Genomic DNA, 15,480 nt, shown 5'->3' on the forward strand with positions numbered 1-15,480 from the left:
AGGTTGTTTGGTGGGTTTTTCTCCGTGAAAGGATCCATAGTTGTGACCAATTATGCAGTAAGTTATGTTCTGATGGAGTAGAGTTGACAATCAATGCTTCTAATGAAGAGAGAGAGAAAGAGAGACAATCGGATTCGGTGATGGCGATCGCATGCATTAATGGTGGAGGTCGCCAGAGTTCTAGTGGAGGTGAGAGGGAAAGAAAAAAGAATAAAAAAATTGAAAAATAAGGTGATGTTTAGGAGAAACAAGAAAAGTTCCAGAAAAGGTGGAAAAAAATCTGGCCAAGGAAATGGTCCTTTCCTGAAATACTGACAAAATATAATTAAGGGTGACGTTTGGAGGAAACAAAAGTTTTATTTCCACACAAAATTCATTGCAGGAAAACTTAGCTATAACCATAAAAAAAATGCTAAAGAAGAAGAAAAACATATAAATTCTAAGCAGAAATTTTATGCAGACTTGTGGGTTTGTGTTTTCTACTATAATTTTTGATCAGATTGTGCGTGGTTTTTCTTTGGCATTAGTCCAAGCATAATTATCAGATTACGAAGGAAATAATAAAAAGCCACCTTTTTGGAGAAAGCAGAAAAATTTTCGGGAAAGACGGTGGAAAACAAAAAAAACCCAACCAAACGCACCTTTAAGTTGCCGGAAGAAAGTCGCCGGCGACGACCGACATCTTCTCTCTCCTAACTCTTTCTCTATCTGCTATCTCTTCTCTCTCCTGACTCTCTCTCTCTCTATCTGCTATCTCTCTCTCTCATGACTCTCTCTCATGACTCTCTCTCATGACTCTCTCTCTCTCTCTTTGTCTCCGGGGAAGGGAGAAGCCCCTTCGCCGGAGACAGAGAGAGCAGATAGAGAGAGAAGAAAGAGAAACAGAAGAGAGAGAGAGACAGAGAGAGGTAGAAGAGAGAGAGAGAGAAAAGGAGAACGAGAGGAAAAAAACGGGAGTGCTACATGTACAAAATCCACCCAAAACTTCACACCACGAAAAATTTCTTTATTTTCCCCCAACACCGCGAAGAAAATGTCAGAGAGAAAAGATTCTAAAGAATTAAACTAGCTCTTTGGCTATTAAAATAAGTAGTCCATATTTTAGCTCCTGTAAATAAGACCATATCGAAATTTGGGAAAAAAAAAGTGATCATGAGCAGTCAAAGTAACCATGGAACTGATGTCTACAAAAAAAAACCTAAACCCTAACAATATCAACCTCTCAAGTCTCATCTTTATAATTTCCTTCTTTCTTACTTGTCTGACTTTGGGGAGCTTGCTGATCAAAGAAATTCAGGTCTCTCTCTCTCTCTCTTTCTCTCTAATTTAGGTTTTTAGAAGAGGTAGTTGCTCACTGTCAGAACATAATTTTGGGCCTTTCTGTTGAGATAGCATATCAGACATTGTAAGCCATGTTAGCTACTACTAGTATTTAGCCTATTAGGGTTTATTTAATTTCTTGATATCTTACCAATCTTTATATATATATATATATATATATATATTATAGTTGATTTGTGATTATCATCTGATTACTTTGTTTATTCAGCTATTATACTAGACAACGGCAAATTGAGAAGTAGGAAAAAGGTAAACAATGGAGAAGAAAAATTCACCCTTTTCTTCTAATAGTGAAGACAGAATCAGTCAATTACCTGATTCACTCATTCATCATATCCTCTCTTTTCTTGATACTAAATATGCTATTCAAACCAGTATTCTTTCAAAGAGATGGAGACCTCTTTGCACTTCACTCCCCACTCTAAACTTCAATGACTATATGTTTCGTCCTACCAAACGAGGATCGTCCTCTGGGTTTATACGATTTGTGGATACTGTATTGATTAACCGCGGTTCCTCTGATATATTAAGGTTTCGGCTTAACTGTGAATCATTATCAGGCAAAACAATAACTACCCATATTTATACATGGATAAATGGTGTTGTCAGAAGAAATGTTCAAGAGATATCTATTGAAATGCATTTCGATGCCGACTTTCAGCTTCCCCCATCTCTCTTTAGCTCTACTTCATTGAAGAAGTTGGAGTTTGATGGTGCTGAAATCTCAGAATACTGGAAACTTTCAAAGCTTATTTTACCGACTTCAGTGAATTTACCAGGGCTCAAATATTTGAGGTTAAGTGGGCTTTCAATTGCTGAGAACTTATCTAATAAGTTCTTATCGAATTGTCCAGCTTTGGAGGTCTTGATCTTACAGAATGGTCATGTAGAAGATAGTGGTAAGAATTTCAACATTTCTTGTCCTAATCTTTTGAGACTTCAAATAAACAACCTTCATATTCCACAAGAAAGTAGGGTTAGAAATGTCAAGTTATATGCTCCAAAACTCGTGTTCTTCACGTGCAAAGATTCTATGGCAATGGAGTATGATCTAGGCAGCCTTGATTGCTTGGAAAGTGCTGAATTTGAAACACTTCCAAACGAAAGTTTGTTACCTGAAGATATTTATGCTCGACGCGTCGTGAAATTTCTAAGAGTGGTTCGCAACGTAAAGGATCTTAAGTTATCAGCTTGGTTCCTCGAGGTATCTTAATAAATACAGTTTTTCTGCTTGAAGTCTATAGCTGTCCTTTTTTTAATCTGAAGTATCTTTATGTGCAATTTTAGTTGTTTGCATGCTTTTACCTTAAAAACTTGAAACATGTCTTTGTATCTTCAGCTTACAAAATCAAGTCTGAAGTTGATAAAAACTTGTTTTTAGGTCTAATTTATGAGGTTGATAGAGCTATCCACTGCCATGCTGCTTTTTGGGAAAGCTCTTTATTTCTAGCGGTTGTGAGAATTATAACCTTCTACCGCACTTGATAGCTGGCCATATAGTGGAAGCTTCTGAAATGTCAAAATAATTGTTTCTCTCGTAACGTCTACAGCTTTAAATGTGCTGTCTCGAAAATATTTTTTGATTGTGAAGGTGATTTTTTGGTGGATGCAAACGTACAAACGAGTACAATTTGTTTCATCCTTTTTCCTTATATGGTTGTTGATTTTCTTAAACTTGTAATGTTTCTTACTATACATTTTTTGTTCCCAGGGGCTGATGAAAAACCCGAAAATTATGGAGAATCCCCCCATTCAGTTCAATAATTTGCAACGCTTGGTGCTGGAAACAATTCTGTCAAATGATTCCTATCGGGCAATAACATACTTGCTTAAGATTTCTAATTTCATCAAGTCTCTTTCGTTGTCTGTAGTAGATTGGGTAACAATAGAATTCTGTCATTTGTTTTTTTTTTTTTTGCTTCATATTGAGCTCTCAAGATTAATTTGTGTTCTAACATGAAATTATGTTTATTCAGAAAGGGCCCCAATCTCCCTTCGTTGATGAGGTAACATATGATTCAGGAAACAACCTAGACTATAGGAAAGCAAGGTTTCCAATGCCATGGCAGTTCTATTACCTCAAGGTTGTCGAGATTACTGAACTCTGGGGATGCGTTAATGAACTTAAACTTGTAGAGATGTTGTTGAAGCATTCTGTAAACTTGGAGAAAGTTATTATCTCTTGTCATCATAGCTTCACAAAGGAACGTGTGATGAAATTCAGTGAGATGCTACCAACGTTTCGGAGACCCTTTGGGGCTGCAACTACAATGATCGTGTTCATTCCTTAATGTGAAAAAGGTGATCGTTTTATCACCTTCTTTTATACAGGTATATATGGATTTGTTTGGCAAACATGTATTGTCATGATCTACATCCTTTGCTAACTTGTATCGTCACTTCCTTCCTTGGAAACAGATTGGCTTGTCCTATGCTTTTATTTGATATGACAGAAAACTTGATCCAGTTGATGTATTTTATTTGATGATATGGAGTTTGTTTGCCAAGTCTGGTAATATATTTGCATATTGAACTTTTAATTGTGAAGTTCGGATTTTTGCAGGTTTCTTGGTGGGATTTCGTCAGAGAAAATATCCCTAGCTATGACCAATTTTTGCAGTAAGTTAGATATATTCTAATGGACTAGAATTGGCAGGTCTAAGCTTATAATCTTAGGGAAAACCTTCTGGATTACTGTAATTGTAATAATGTTTTTAAGACTTTTGAACTCCTCTGCAAATGCTATTGACGGACTTGCTCTGAGGTTATCCTTCAGTTCCTCGAATCCTAATTCTCTACTAGGGATGATGTATAGCTTCTTGTTGTTCAATTAATATGAATATGTACTAGTTTACTTATGATGTTTTTGTCTCTCTTTTGGCGTTTTGTGGGAACTATATGTGTAGTGTAATATAAAGTTTGTATGAGATGTAGAAAATTGATGCGAAATGGAACAGTGAGAAAATAGAGTAACTCAGTCTTTGAAATAAATAATTATGGGCCTAAACTTAGGGTTAGGGATTCTATTTTAGGACTACAGTGTCTGCACCATGATTTGAGCTTGGTAGATCGGGACATCGAGTATAGGCTACTAACTATAACTACATACCAAAATATAGTCATGCGTTGTCATACAATGTTATGCAATCACCCACCCTAACCCTACCTGAGAAGAAAATGAACAAGCTAAAAGCTTTTCCTATTAAGGAAGTTAAGGTTACTTCCGGCTTCGACCCATAACCATTTGGCCGTGGCGACTCTTGTGCAACACATTTCTTATGCTACCCGGTTCGAGTCCATTCGTTAAGTCAATTGTTATTCGAAATATGTTACTCAGCTTAGTGAATTGTTATTCGGTATCCTGGAAGGTTACCTGATTCAATCATTCATCATATTCTCTCATTCCTTGATACAAGTGTTCTTTCAAAGAGATGGAGACCTCTATGCACTTCACTCCCACTCTAACCTTTGATGATACTTGGTTTCTTTCACCCGAAACAATAAGAAGTCATTTTTATAAGTGATCCTTGTTACTGTAAGAAGAAATGCTCAATAGATATGTACTCAAATAAGGGATGTCTCAGAATGTGGTATAGTACTCAAATACGGGATGTCTCCGCTAATAAGTTCTCAGGTTCTCCACCTTTGAAATCTTTGATATTTATGAGTACTCATGTGAAAGACAGTGGATATGAACTTCAACGTCTATTTTCCTAATCTAAAGTTACTTGACATAGACAACTATGATGGTTCGATGGAAAGTGGGGTCACAACTGTAAGGTTATATGCTGCAATATTCACATCCTTCACTTACAGAGAATCCATGTCACTGGAGTACGAACTAGACGACCTTGATTGCTTGGAAACTGCTTATATTGAATGGTAATCTGTCAAAGAATTATGAGCTAAATGTATGATGAAATTTCTAAGAGCGATTTGTAATCTGAAGTTTCATCAACGGAATCAGATAGCTTCCTTGAGGTACATTTGCTTCCTTCCTTGAATTCTCTTTGTAAATGTAGTTCAATCGTTGCATTCATTCTCAGTATCTCAAATAAATAAGAAAATACTGCAACTCAGGATTAACCAACCATATGTTAGGTGTGAATGACAAGAACTTGACCATCACCTTTAGAACAGATAACTAAAGGTGTAGGTACCTTTGTCATGCTAAATAGTGACTAGGTTTAACTAATAATATTCTTCTTCCCATATTAATGACCCCTACTTGGATTCTTTTGAATGCTTTTTTAAAGGTGTAGGTACCTTTGTCATGCTAACTATCTACGTTTTATGTTTTCCTTCATGATTGAAACGAGAGAATGAAGGTATAACCAGTTAGTTCATTGACAAACTTTGATTGATATACCTAGGTATTCCTTTATTTAAGATATCTCAATTTGTTATGCAGGTTTCTTGGGTGGTATTTTGTCGGCGAAAGATTCATGTAAGTGAATCATTTTGAGTGGCCTAGGTGTTGTTCGTAAGTAGTAGAATGGAGAGGTTAAAAATATCTTGAAGAAGCTATAATCTTAGGGAACCTTTTGGATTAATGTAGTTATAATAATGCTGTAAGGCCTCCAAACTCTGTTTCAGATGGTATTGATAACCGATTGATGTGTAAATTTTAGCTATATATATATATATATATGCATCTACCCATTCTTAAAAGGCTATATAGTGCTTGATTGAATTGCCTGGTTATTTATCTGCATATTAGACGTTTTCATTGTGAATTTTCGGTTCCTGCAGGTCGCGTGATGGGATTTTGTTGGTGAAAAGATTCATTCCTATGACCAATTTTTGCAGCAGATAAGATATATTCTAATGGCGTAGAATTGACAGGTCAAAATCGTCTCAGGGGAGTTTATAATCTTGGGAAACTTTTTTGGGTTTACTGTTAGTATAACAATGTTTGAAGACATGCAAACTCTGTTTCAGATGGTATTGATAAACTAGCCCGGTATCATCGTCGTTAATTTTGATATTCGTATAGGAAGGATGTATATTCTCTTATTGTTCACTCAATATCAACACATATAGTAGTTTGGGTATTACATTTTCCTTTTTCTCTTTTCCTTTGGATGTCTTGCAAATATCATATAAATGCAGACACGAGTTGACGACAGGCGAGCAGAACCAGTATAAAAGTTAGTCCCGTCCCATCAAGGGTGAGTATCATTATTCATATGTTCATATGTGGAGGAGCCTAAGGTTTAGTGCATTGTGTCTAATGAGACCACATACTCCGTGGCTTGTGTAGACTCTTGCCAGTTCTTTTGAGTTTAGATCTTGCGACCTTACTCCTTAGATATGATGTTTCAGCCATTAGCGCTGCGGGTGCCTCTATAAGCGCCTCCCGAAATTGCTGTAAGGGCCTCCCTAAAGAGTTGGAGTGTTGGACCACGGTTAAACCCCGACAACTGTAGGCGGCCCCCGTTTGGACTGACTAGTCCGGAGCCAAAAGCATGGTCTCGGACGGGTCCAGTCTGAAACGACTCGGACTATCCAACCAGTGAGGATCCGGACTGGGCCAAGTCCGAAGTCCTATTTTGGGTTTTAGACTGACTAGTCCGATGGCGTCGAACATGGTCGTTTTTCACTCCCAAATTTAAAAAACTCAAAGGTTTCTTCTCCATTGGTTCCTCTATTTAGGACTTCTTCGTCCCCAAATCTAGGTTTGGTTTTTTCGTCCCCAAATCTAAGGTTTCTTCATCCTCTCAACAAAATCTAGAGACGTTTAAACTTGAAAACTAAAGGGTTTTCTATTTCTTGAGCTTGAAAACCTTAAAGTAAACTTAGGTTTTTTATTTCTTTCTTGATGTTTAATGATAATATTTGTTGATAGATTAATGATTTTTGTTGGTTTAATTTTTATTAATTTTGAGATTAGAAATTTGAAAGAGAAGTACAGTAATAAAGACGAGAAGAAGACATGGGTGCTTGGAGGCGCCTACAGTAATTTTAAGGAGGTGCCTAAAGAGAAGAGGCACCTAAGCAATTTCCGGAGGCGCCTATAGACGCTCCCTAGCGCCACCCTCTTGATGTGCTTAGAGTAGAGTTCATTCTGACAATGAAGCGGCTTTTGGTTAGGATGATGATGTCATTGACGATAGAAGAATAAGTTGGTTTAGCTAGCGATGATGTTTGTGTGACAACTGGCGGAAGAATAAGTCTAGTCCAGGAGTTTGGGTAGCAAAAGTAAGAAAGATTTGTTTACATCTGTATCAGTGTTGGTTGTGATGTAAGTAAACACATATATACAGTATTTTGCGAAATGTAGTATCAATTGCCTTTTATTCCATACAAAGGAATTTTTTACGGAAACAAGTTGCATCTAAGCAGTAAAAAAGAAAAATCGCATTTACTATCAAACCAACGAACTTTCGTTGACCTAAAATAAATTTCCTTATTTAATCCGAAATTTTGTTTCTTTTTTTTTCTCCTAAATCGTCTACGATAGTTATTAGAAGGCATTAATTAAGAAGATATAATACAAAAGTACAACGTGATTCATGAATAGAATAAACACTATAATCGTTTAATAAATAGCCTAAAGTCCATCCTTAATAAAGAGCATAAAAATCTAACTTTTTCTTTTTGTTGAAACAAAATCTAACCAAGATTAGATTACTTACACTCATGTGTCAATAAAAGTAAAACATCCCTATTGTGGTGGAGTGCGTGCGTGTGTTTGTGAGATAAACTCCTTTCCTACCTAAGTAGTAGACCCTAATAAACCCTATTATATATATATCAAACTCTGGTACTTGACCTGTCCAAAACCCCATTTTCTGCTCATCCCCATTTCAATGTCTGCAAAACGAAGATTTCGTATTTCTTTCGGATTCCTTTGTACTTCCTTGTCCGAGTTTTGAATGTTGGAGGCTTTCATTTCAGAAAACCAGCAGTACGCTCATCTAGGTTTTCAGAGACATCATCAGGTAATCACACACTATATGAAACAATTGATGGTATTTTGATGAATAGACATTGTTTTCCATTTGAACTAGTAATAGTATTATGGATCTTATGGTTTAACAACCCATGTTTGATTTTTTTTTGTGATCGTCTATATACTTGGTATTTTTCAGCTGTAAGGAACAAACAATGGTAGAACCAACAAATTCACCAGATTCAGGAGGACTAGAAAAGAAGATTAAAATTTCTGATGGTACTGAAGATAGAATCAGTCAATTGCCTGATCCACTCATTCATCATATCCTATCTTTCCTTGATACCAAAGATGTTGTTCAAACTTGTGTTCTTTCAAAAAGATGGTTACCTCTCTGGATTTCAATCCCCACTCTCAACTTCAATAATCCTGTGTCGTTTCCACCCAACCCAAGATCCATCAGTACGTTTATACGATTTGTGGACACTGTATTGCTTCTTCGCGATTCCTCTCGTATACAAAGGCTTCAGCTTCATTGTAGGCATTGCAAGTATGAAACATTTCGATACCATATTTATAAGTGGATACTTTTTGGTCTGAGAAGAAAAGTTCAAGATCTACGTATTGAAATGCCGGATGATTCCAAGTTTCTATTTCCTTCGTGTATTTTAACTTGTACTTCGTTGACGAAGTTGGTAATTCGTATTGATAGTAATAAAAGTTCAGAGCTTATTCTAAATACAGTGGACTTACCTAATCTCGAATATTTGGAGCTATGTGGGTTTTCAATTGTTGAGAACTTAACCAATAACTTCTTCTCAAAATGTCCGGCTTTGGAAACTTTGGTGTTAGAAGAATTTTGTGTAAAAGATAGTGATATGAATTTCAACATTTCTTGTCCTAATCTTAAGCATCTTACATTAAACAACGTTGATTTTCCAACGGAAATTGGGATTAAAACTGTCAAGGTATATGCTCCAGAACTTAGATCCTTTAATTGCAAAGATATGTTGTCACAAGACTACTATCTAGACGACTTTAATTGCTTAGAAACTGCTGATATTGGAATGACATTAGCGGGAGACTTTGATCAGCCAGAACAATTTTCAGATCTTTCCTTACCAGTGAAAGAATTATATGCTCAGCGTCTGATGAACTTTCTAAGGAAGCTTCATAACGTAAAGGATCTTGAGTTATCACTTGGCTTCCTTGAGGTATATTTCCTTCCTTCCCCTCTCCACTCTTCTCTAATAATATTGCTTAACTGTTTGCATTCATTGTCCCAATTATGACAAGAATGACTGGTAGGGTTCCCCACATTGACACCTGAAGTGTTAAAACCTAAAGTTTCGTCATACTAGATTTTGGTCGGCCTTTTATGAGGACACACTTCCTTTCTTCCTTTCGTATTTGGGTAAATAGCTACACGCCGGTATCATGTTTGACCTCAGTGGGCATTCGTAGATGAAGGGATAATTTTTATCCTCTAGTCTTGTGGAATGATTTACCTACGGATATTCCTTTTTTGTATATGTTATCTTATGACCAATGTAACATGAAGATGACTTCAGGTACCTGACATAGTTCAAGGTATCAGACATGTTGCATCGAGAAAAACCAAAAAAATGGATTCGTTCATCACCGTCACACATTTATGAACATGGATCCATCTAAACGAGTGATGTATATTTGCCTTTCTTGTGCTCAGGCTATGATGGGAGACCCTAAAACGGTACAAAGCACCCCCATTCAATTTCCTAATTTACGATGCTTGAAGCTGGATACATGGCTTTCAAGAGCTTCCTTTCGTGCAGTAACGTACTTACTCGAGATTTGCCCTAATATTGAATCTCTTATGTTGGATCTAAATTGGGTAAGTAATTAAATTCTTACCCATCGGGTACATTAATTTTTTCAATATTCAGCTCTTATGAAGAATTTATTTTGTTGTGACACTAAATTATGTTTGTTATTTAGGCGGAGGATTACCTAGGTTTTCCCAATGTTGATGAGGTCATCATCCTAACTCCATACCTTTTTTTTTTCAATTTGTTAAACAATTTAGCAATATATAAAGTTGCATTCTGTAAGCTTTATTTTTTTCGTGTTGTTTAGGTAACATTCAGTGCGGAAACCAACGTAGAATATTGGGAAGCAGGGTTTTCATTGTCATGTATGCATTATCACCTCAAGTTTGTTGAGATCCGATATCTTTCAGGATGTGTCAATGAACTCAAACTTTTAGAAAATTTGTTAAAGAATACTGTTGTCTTGGAGAAATTGGTTCTCCGACATCGCTATACGGAGGAAAACTTATTGGTTATGAAGAAAAGAATGGAGATATTTAGTAAGATGTTACTAAGCTTTCCAAGAGCCTCTAAGGCTAATACTATGATTTTGTTCTGGCCAATTTAAAAAGGTGATGTTTTAGTCACTTCTTTTATCAAGGATAAGTATATATGTCATTTAATCTTACAATATCATGAATTTAATCTTTTATTCTTCCTTTTAGGACTTGCTATACAAATTTTTGATACCCCTTCTTATGGTTGGTTATTTGTTTGCATATTGAACTTTTCAGTGTAAAATTTCAAATTTTGCAGGTTGTTTGGGGAGGATTTTGTTCACAGGCAGCTATGACCCATTTGGAGTGAATTAGTGTTCCGAAAGACTCCGAAGGAACATGATCTAGATCATCTAAAGGATGCCGATTGGCTTAGGAAGAATCGTTTGAGATACTGTAATTATAACTATGTTGTAGGACCTGCAAACTCTACCAATAGTGAAGCTATTTGGATTTTCAATTGATGAGATCTTATCTAATAAGTTCTCCTCAAATTGTCCTGTTTTGAAAGATTTGATCTTAAAGAATTGTCAGGTAGAAGATAGTGATATGAATTTCAACATTTCTTGTGCTAATCTTTTGATAAGTTCAGAGGAAGTGGAATCTTTGGTGTTAGAGGATTGTTATGTAATAGACAGTGATAGCAATTTCAACATTTCTTGTCCTAATCTTAAGCACCTTACAATTTCAAAACTTCCTTTCTTCCTTTTGTATTTGGGTAAATAGCTACAGCCGGTATCATGTTTGACCTCAGTGGGCATTCGTAGATGAAGGGATAATTTTTATCCTCTAGTCTTGTGGAATGATTTACCTACGGATATTCTTTTTTTGTATATGTTATCTTATGACCAATGTAACATGAAGATGACTTTAGTTATCGGACATTAGATCAAGGTATTGGACATCTTGCTTCGAGAAAAGCCAAAAAATGGATTTGTCCATCACTGTCACACATTTATGAACATGGATCAATCTAAGTGAGTGATGTGTATTTGCCTTTGTTGTGCTCAGGCTATGATGGGAGACCCTAAAACGGTACACAACACCCTCACTCAATTTCATAATTTACGATGCTTGAAGCTGGATACATGGCTTTCAAGAGCTTCCTTTCGTGCAATAACGTACTTACTCGAGATTTGTCCTAATGTTGAGTCTCTCCTGTTGGATCTAAATTGGGTAATTAATAAAATTCTCACCCATTGGGTACATCAATTTTTTCAATTTTCAGCTCTTATGAAGCATTTATTTTGTTGTGGCACTAAGTTATGTTTGTTATTTAGGTTGACGAATCACCCATGTTTTCCCAATGTTGATGAGGTCATTATCCTAACGCCATACCTTTTGGTATTTTTTTTTTCAAGTTGTTAAACAATTTAGCAATATATAAAGTTGCATTCACTAAGCTTTATTGTTCGTGTTGTTTAGGTAACATTTAGTACGGAAAACAACGTAGAGTATTGGGAAGCAGGGTCTTCATTGTCATGTATGCTCTATCACCTCAAGTTTGTTCAGATCCGATATCTTTCGGGATGCGTCAATGAACTCAAATTCTTAGAAATTTTGTTAAACCATTCTGTTGTCTTGGAGAAATTGGTTCTGCGATATCGTGATTCCGCAGAGAACTCATTGCTCACGGAGAAACGAATGGAGATATTTACTAAGATGTTACTAAGCTTTCCAAGAGTTTCTAAGGCTGCGAATACTCTGATTTTGTTCCGGTCAATTTAAAAAGGTGATGTTTTATGTCACTTCTTTTATCAAAAGGATAAGTAGCTATGTCGTTTAACCTTACATTATCACGATTTTCATCCTCCGTCCTTCCTTTTAGGACTTGTTAATACAATACTTTTAAGTTTGTTAGCATCCAACTCAAAAACCAATTGGCTACGAGTAGAGATGCTTTTGAATTAAACTCTTGGTTAGAGGTTTACCTTTTCTTTAGGGTACATGAACCAGGTGTGACTATTTGCCCTACTACATGTTTGCATATTGAACTTTCCAGTGTAAAATTTCAAATTCTGCAGGTAGTTTGACGAGGATTTTGTTCACATGCAGCTATGACCCATATATGCTTGCTTGCTTGGAAATAGACTACGATGTGAGAAGCCTTGATTGCTTGGAAAGTGCTTAATTTATGAAATTTCCAAACCAAAGTTTGTTACCCAAAGATATTTATGCTCGACGAATCATGAAACTTCTACGAGTGGTTCACAACGTAAAGGAGCTTAAGTTATCAGCTTCCGTCCTTGAGGTGTGTTTTTCATCCTTGCTTTCTTGTCATTATAAATAAACAGCTTTGTTGCTTAAATTGTTTCTACGCTTCGTTTGGTTTTTTAATGAGTTTGAAATCTGAAATAATTTTATGTGTAATTTTATGTAGTTTGCATGCTTTAATCTTAAAATCTCGGAACAAGTCTTTGTATTTTCAGCTTAAAAAAACAAGTTCCAAATTGAGACAAGACTTTTTCAAGGTAGGAATTTATTATGCCGGTAGAACTTTCCACTGCGGTGCTGCTTTTTGAGAAAGCTCTTTGTTTCTAGTTGTTGTGAGATTTATGACCTTCTACCGCACTTGATAGCTGGCCATATAGTGGAAGTTTCTGACATGCCAAAATAATAGTTTCTCTCTTAACTTGTACAGCTTTAGGTGCTGTTTGTTTTTTCGTTTGTGTCTGAATCTGAATTGGCTGAATCTGAATTGGCTGAACTGAATTGGCTGAATCTGAATTGGCTGAATTGGTTTACTTATTTGATGTTTGTTTTCTGAATCTGAATTAGTAGGTCTGAGTTAAAAATTTTACCATTCTATCCCTCATTGATATGTTTAACCAAACAAACCCTAAACATTCAAAAAAACCAAACAGACCCTATATTGGCCAAATAAAAGAGACAGAAACTAGGGTTTCATCATTTTCCTCATCTCCTCTCCTTCTGCTCGCCGGTTCTTCTTTCTCCGATGGAAAGTTGTCGTCGGATCTTTCTCTCCTTCTCTCTAACCAATAATAGCTATCACCGGATCTCTCTCCCTTTAACCATGAAAAGCTCCTGCCAACTCTTTGTGTCTCTTAGCAATGGAGAACACTCGCCGGATCTGCCTCTTTCTCCCTCTTTGTTTAAGCAATAACCAGGAAAACGAAACCCTCTCCAGTTCCGGCATGGGTTAATAGATCTCCTTCATAGAAAACAAATATTTGGTGATGTTTTGGTCTGGTGATGGATCATTTGGTGGTGATACGCTCTGTGGTTGTGGTATCCTCTATGGTGGTGGTGATGTGCTCTATGGTGATGGTGTTGTAGTGTGCTGGTTGTTCGGTCCGCCGGTGTTGATGGTTTGGTCTGTCGGTATTGGTGGTGGTTTGGGCTGCCGGTGGTGGTTTGGGTTGTTGGTGTTTGTAGAGACAAATTTTTAAAGTACAAGGACATTTATGGTGGTGGTGGTGGTGGTGGTGGTGGTGTTGTAGTGTGGTGGTTGTTTGGTCTGCCGGAAGTTGTGGTTTGGGTTGCCGGCGGTGGTTTGGGTTGCCGGTGGTGGTTTGGGTTGTTGGTGGTGTAGAGACAAATTTTTAAAGTACAAGGGCAAAAAAGTCATTTGCTAGATTTCAGAAGTTGGCCTCATAATTCAGACTTGTTTTGAAGTCTGAAATGTATGGGCTCTTTTTCAGCCCATTCAGACTTTGGCCCAATTCAGCCAAATTTTCAGAAATTTTTAAATTCAAAACCAAACATCTGAAATCTGAATTTGGTTTCAATTCAGATTTCAGATCTGAAAAAATAAAAAAACAAACACCACCTTAGACGTGGTGTCTCTGAAATATTTTTGATTGTGAAGTTGCTTTTCTGTGGACGCAAACGTATAAACCACGTAATATAAACGAGTAGAATTTGTTTCATCTCTAATCTTTTTTCCTTATGTGTAATATTTCTTAGTTTGCATTTTATGTTCTCAGGGTATGACGGGAAATCCTGAAATTATGGAGAGTCCCCCCATTCGGTTTTGTTATTTGAAATGGTTGGTGCTGAAAACATTTCAATCAAATGATTCCTTTCATGCAATAACATACTTGCTTAAGATTTCCCGTAACATCGAATCTCTTTCGCTCTCTCTAGTAGATCGGCTAATAGTAGAACTCTTAGTCATTGGTTAAATTACTTTTGCTTCATATTGAGCTCTCGAGATTAATTTGTGTTCTAACACAAAGTTATGTATATTCAGAAAGGGACCCAATCGCGCTATGTTGATGAGGTAACAAATGATTCAGGAAACAACGTAGACTATTGGGAAGCAGGGTTTACATTGCCATGTATGCTCTATCACCTCAAGGTTGTTGAGATTACTCAACTCTGTGGATGCGTCACAGAACTCAAACTTTTAGAAAATTTGTTAAAGAGTTCTGTTGTCTTGGAGAAATTGGTTCTCCGATATTACTATTCCGAGGAAAACTCATTGCTTACGGAGAAACGAATGGAGATATTTAGTGAGATGCTACTAAGCTTTCCAAGAGCCTCTAGGGCTGCGAATACTCTGATTTTGTTCAGACCAATGTAAAAAAGTGATGTTTTATGTCACTTCTTTTATCAAGGATATGTAGATATGTCATTCAACCTTACATTATCATGATTTTGCTCTTTCGTTCTTCCTTTTAAGACTTGTTATACAAAATTTTTTAGGGTTATTTCCGTAATGGCCCCCTACTTTGTGACCATCTTCCCGTCTGGCCCCCTACTTTACGAGAAATACCCATATGGCCCCCTAAAACCGTTAACTTTAACTTTACGTCACTCTCTCTCCTCCATCTCTTTTTCTCTCTCTGCCATGTCACGCCACCTCATCTATTAGGCCACCTCATCACCTTCTCCGACAAGGTCGCCGGCCGGCCAAATTTCCGGCCGGCGACCTTCA

General features: G+C 36.7%; 2 protein-coding genes across 17 annotated transcripts; both read left to right on the forward strand.

Moving 5' to 3' along the window:
* The first annotated feature begins 1,082 nt into the window (after nucleotides 1-1,082).
* LOC147560265 (F-box/LRR-repeat protein At3g58900-like) lies at nucleotides 1,083-6,393 on the forward strand. Of its 16 annotated transcripts, XR_015234784.1 has the most exons (8): nucleotides 1,089-1,297; nucleotides 1,550-2,545; nucleotides 3,053-3,220; nucleotides 3,318-3,642; nucleotides 3,905-4,150; nucleotides 5,323-5,669; nucleotides 5,753-5,895; nucleotides 6,094-6,393. XR_015234784.1 is itself a non-coding variant. In XM_086662425.1 (5 exons), the coding sequence occupies exons 2-4, from the start codon at nucleotides 1,598-1,600 to the stop codon at nucleotides 3,630-3,632; spliced, it is 1,431 nt and encodes a 476-aa protein (XP_086518551.1). In that variant the 5' UTR covers nucleotides 1,083-1,297; nucleotides 1,550-1,597; the 3' UTR covers nucleotides 3,633-3,672; nucleotides 3,905-4,199. The 16 variants fall into 16 exon arrangements, 6 of the variants coding, with proteins under 6 accessions (XP_086518551.1, XP_086518552.1, XP_086518555.1 ...); XR_015234786.1 differs by lacking the exons at nucleotides 5,323-5,669; nucleotides 5,753-5,895 and adding an exon at nucleotides 5,079-5,322 and having other exon boundaries at nucleotides 1,085-1,297; nucleotides 3,318-3,672; nucleotides 3,905-3,960; XR_015234783.1 differs by lacking the exon at nucleotides 5,323-5,669 and adding an exon at nucleotides 5,079-5,322 and having other exon boundaries at nucleotides 3,318-3,960.
* Nucleotides 6,394-7,846: 1,453 nt separating this feature from the next.
* LOC147560266 (F-box/LRR-repeat protein At3g58900-like) lies at nucleotides 7,847-11,273 on the forward strand. The gene is made up of 6 exons (XM_086662437.1): nucleotides 7,847-8,285; nucleotides 8,436-9,450; nucleotides 9,945-10,109; nucleotides 10,214-10,249; nucleotides 10,352-10,655; nucleotides 10,840-11,273. Exons 2-5 carry the CDS (start codon nucleotides 8,452-8,454, stop codon nucleotides 10,649-10,651), a joined length of 1,500 nt encoding a protein of 499 aa, XP_086518563.1. The 5' UTR covers nucleotides 7,847-8,285; nucleotides 8,436-8,451; the 3' UTR covers nucleotides 10,652-10,655; nucleotides 10,840-11,273.
* Nucleotides 11,274-15,480: the final 4,207 nt, after the last annotated feature.

This window comes from Eschscholzia californica, unplaced genomic scaffold, assembly GCF_041429995.1.
Source record: "Eschscholzia californica isolate CP2 unplaced genomic scaffold, dmEscCali1.0.p SCAF_2, whole genome shotgun sequence".
Taxonomy (NCBI): domain Eukaryota; kingdom Viridiplantae; phylum Streptophyta; class Magnoliopsida; order Ranunculales; family Papaveraceae; genus Eschscholzia; species Eschscholzia californica.

Bases quoted from the DNA above. Each gene is read 5' to 3' on its own strand.
- LOC147560265 (XM_086662425.1), top strand. From the start codon at position 1,598: ATGGAGAAGAAAAATTCACCCTTTTCTTCTAATAGTGAAGACAGAATC. The intron at 2,546-3,052 runs GTATCTTAATAA...TTTTGTTCCCAG, and splicing joins TATCAGCTTGGTTCCTCGAG to GGGCTGATGAAAAACCCGAA. The intron at 3,221-3,317 runs GTAACAATAGAA...ATGTTTATTCAG, and splicing joins CGTTGTCTGTAGTAGATTGG to AAAGGGCCCCAATCTCCCTT.
- LOC147560266 (XM_086662437.1), top strand. From the start codon at position 8,452: ATGGTAGAACCAACAAATTCACCAGATTCAGGAGGACTAGAAAAGAAG. The intron at 9,451-9,944 runs GTATATTTCCTT...TCTTGTGCTCAG, and splicing joins TATCACTTGGCTTCCTTGAG to GCTATGATGGGAGACCCTAA. The intron at 10,250-10,351 runs GTCATCATCCTA...CGTGTTGTTTAG, and splicing joins GTTTTCCCAATGTTGATGAG to GTAACATTCAGTGCGGAAAC.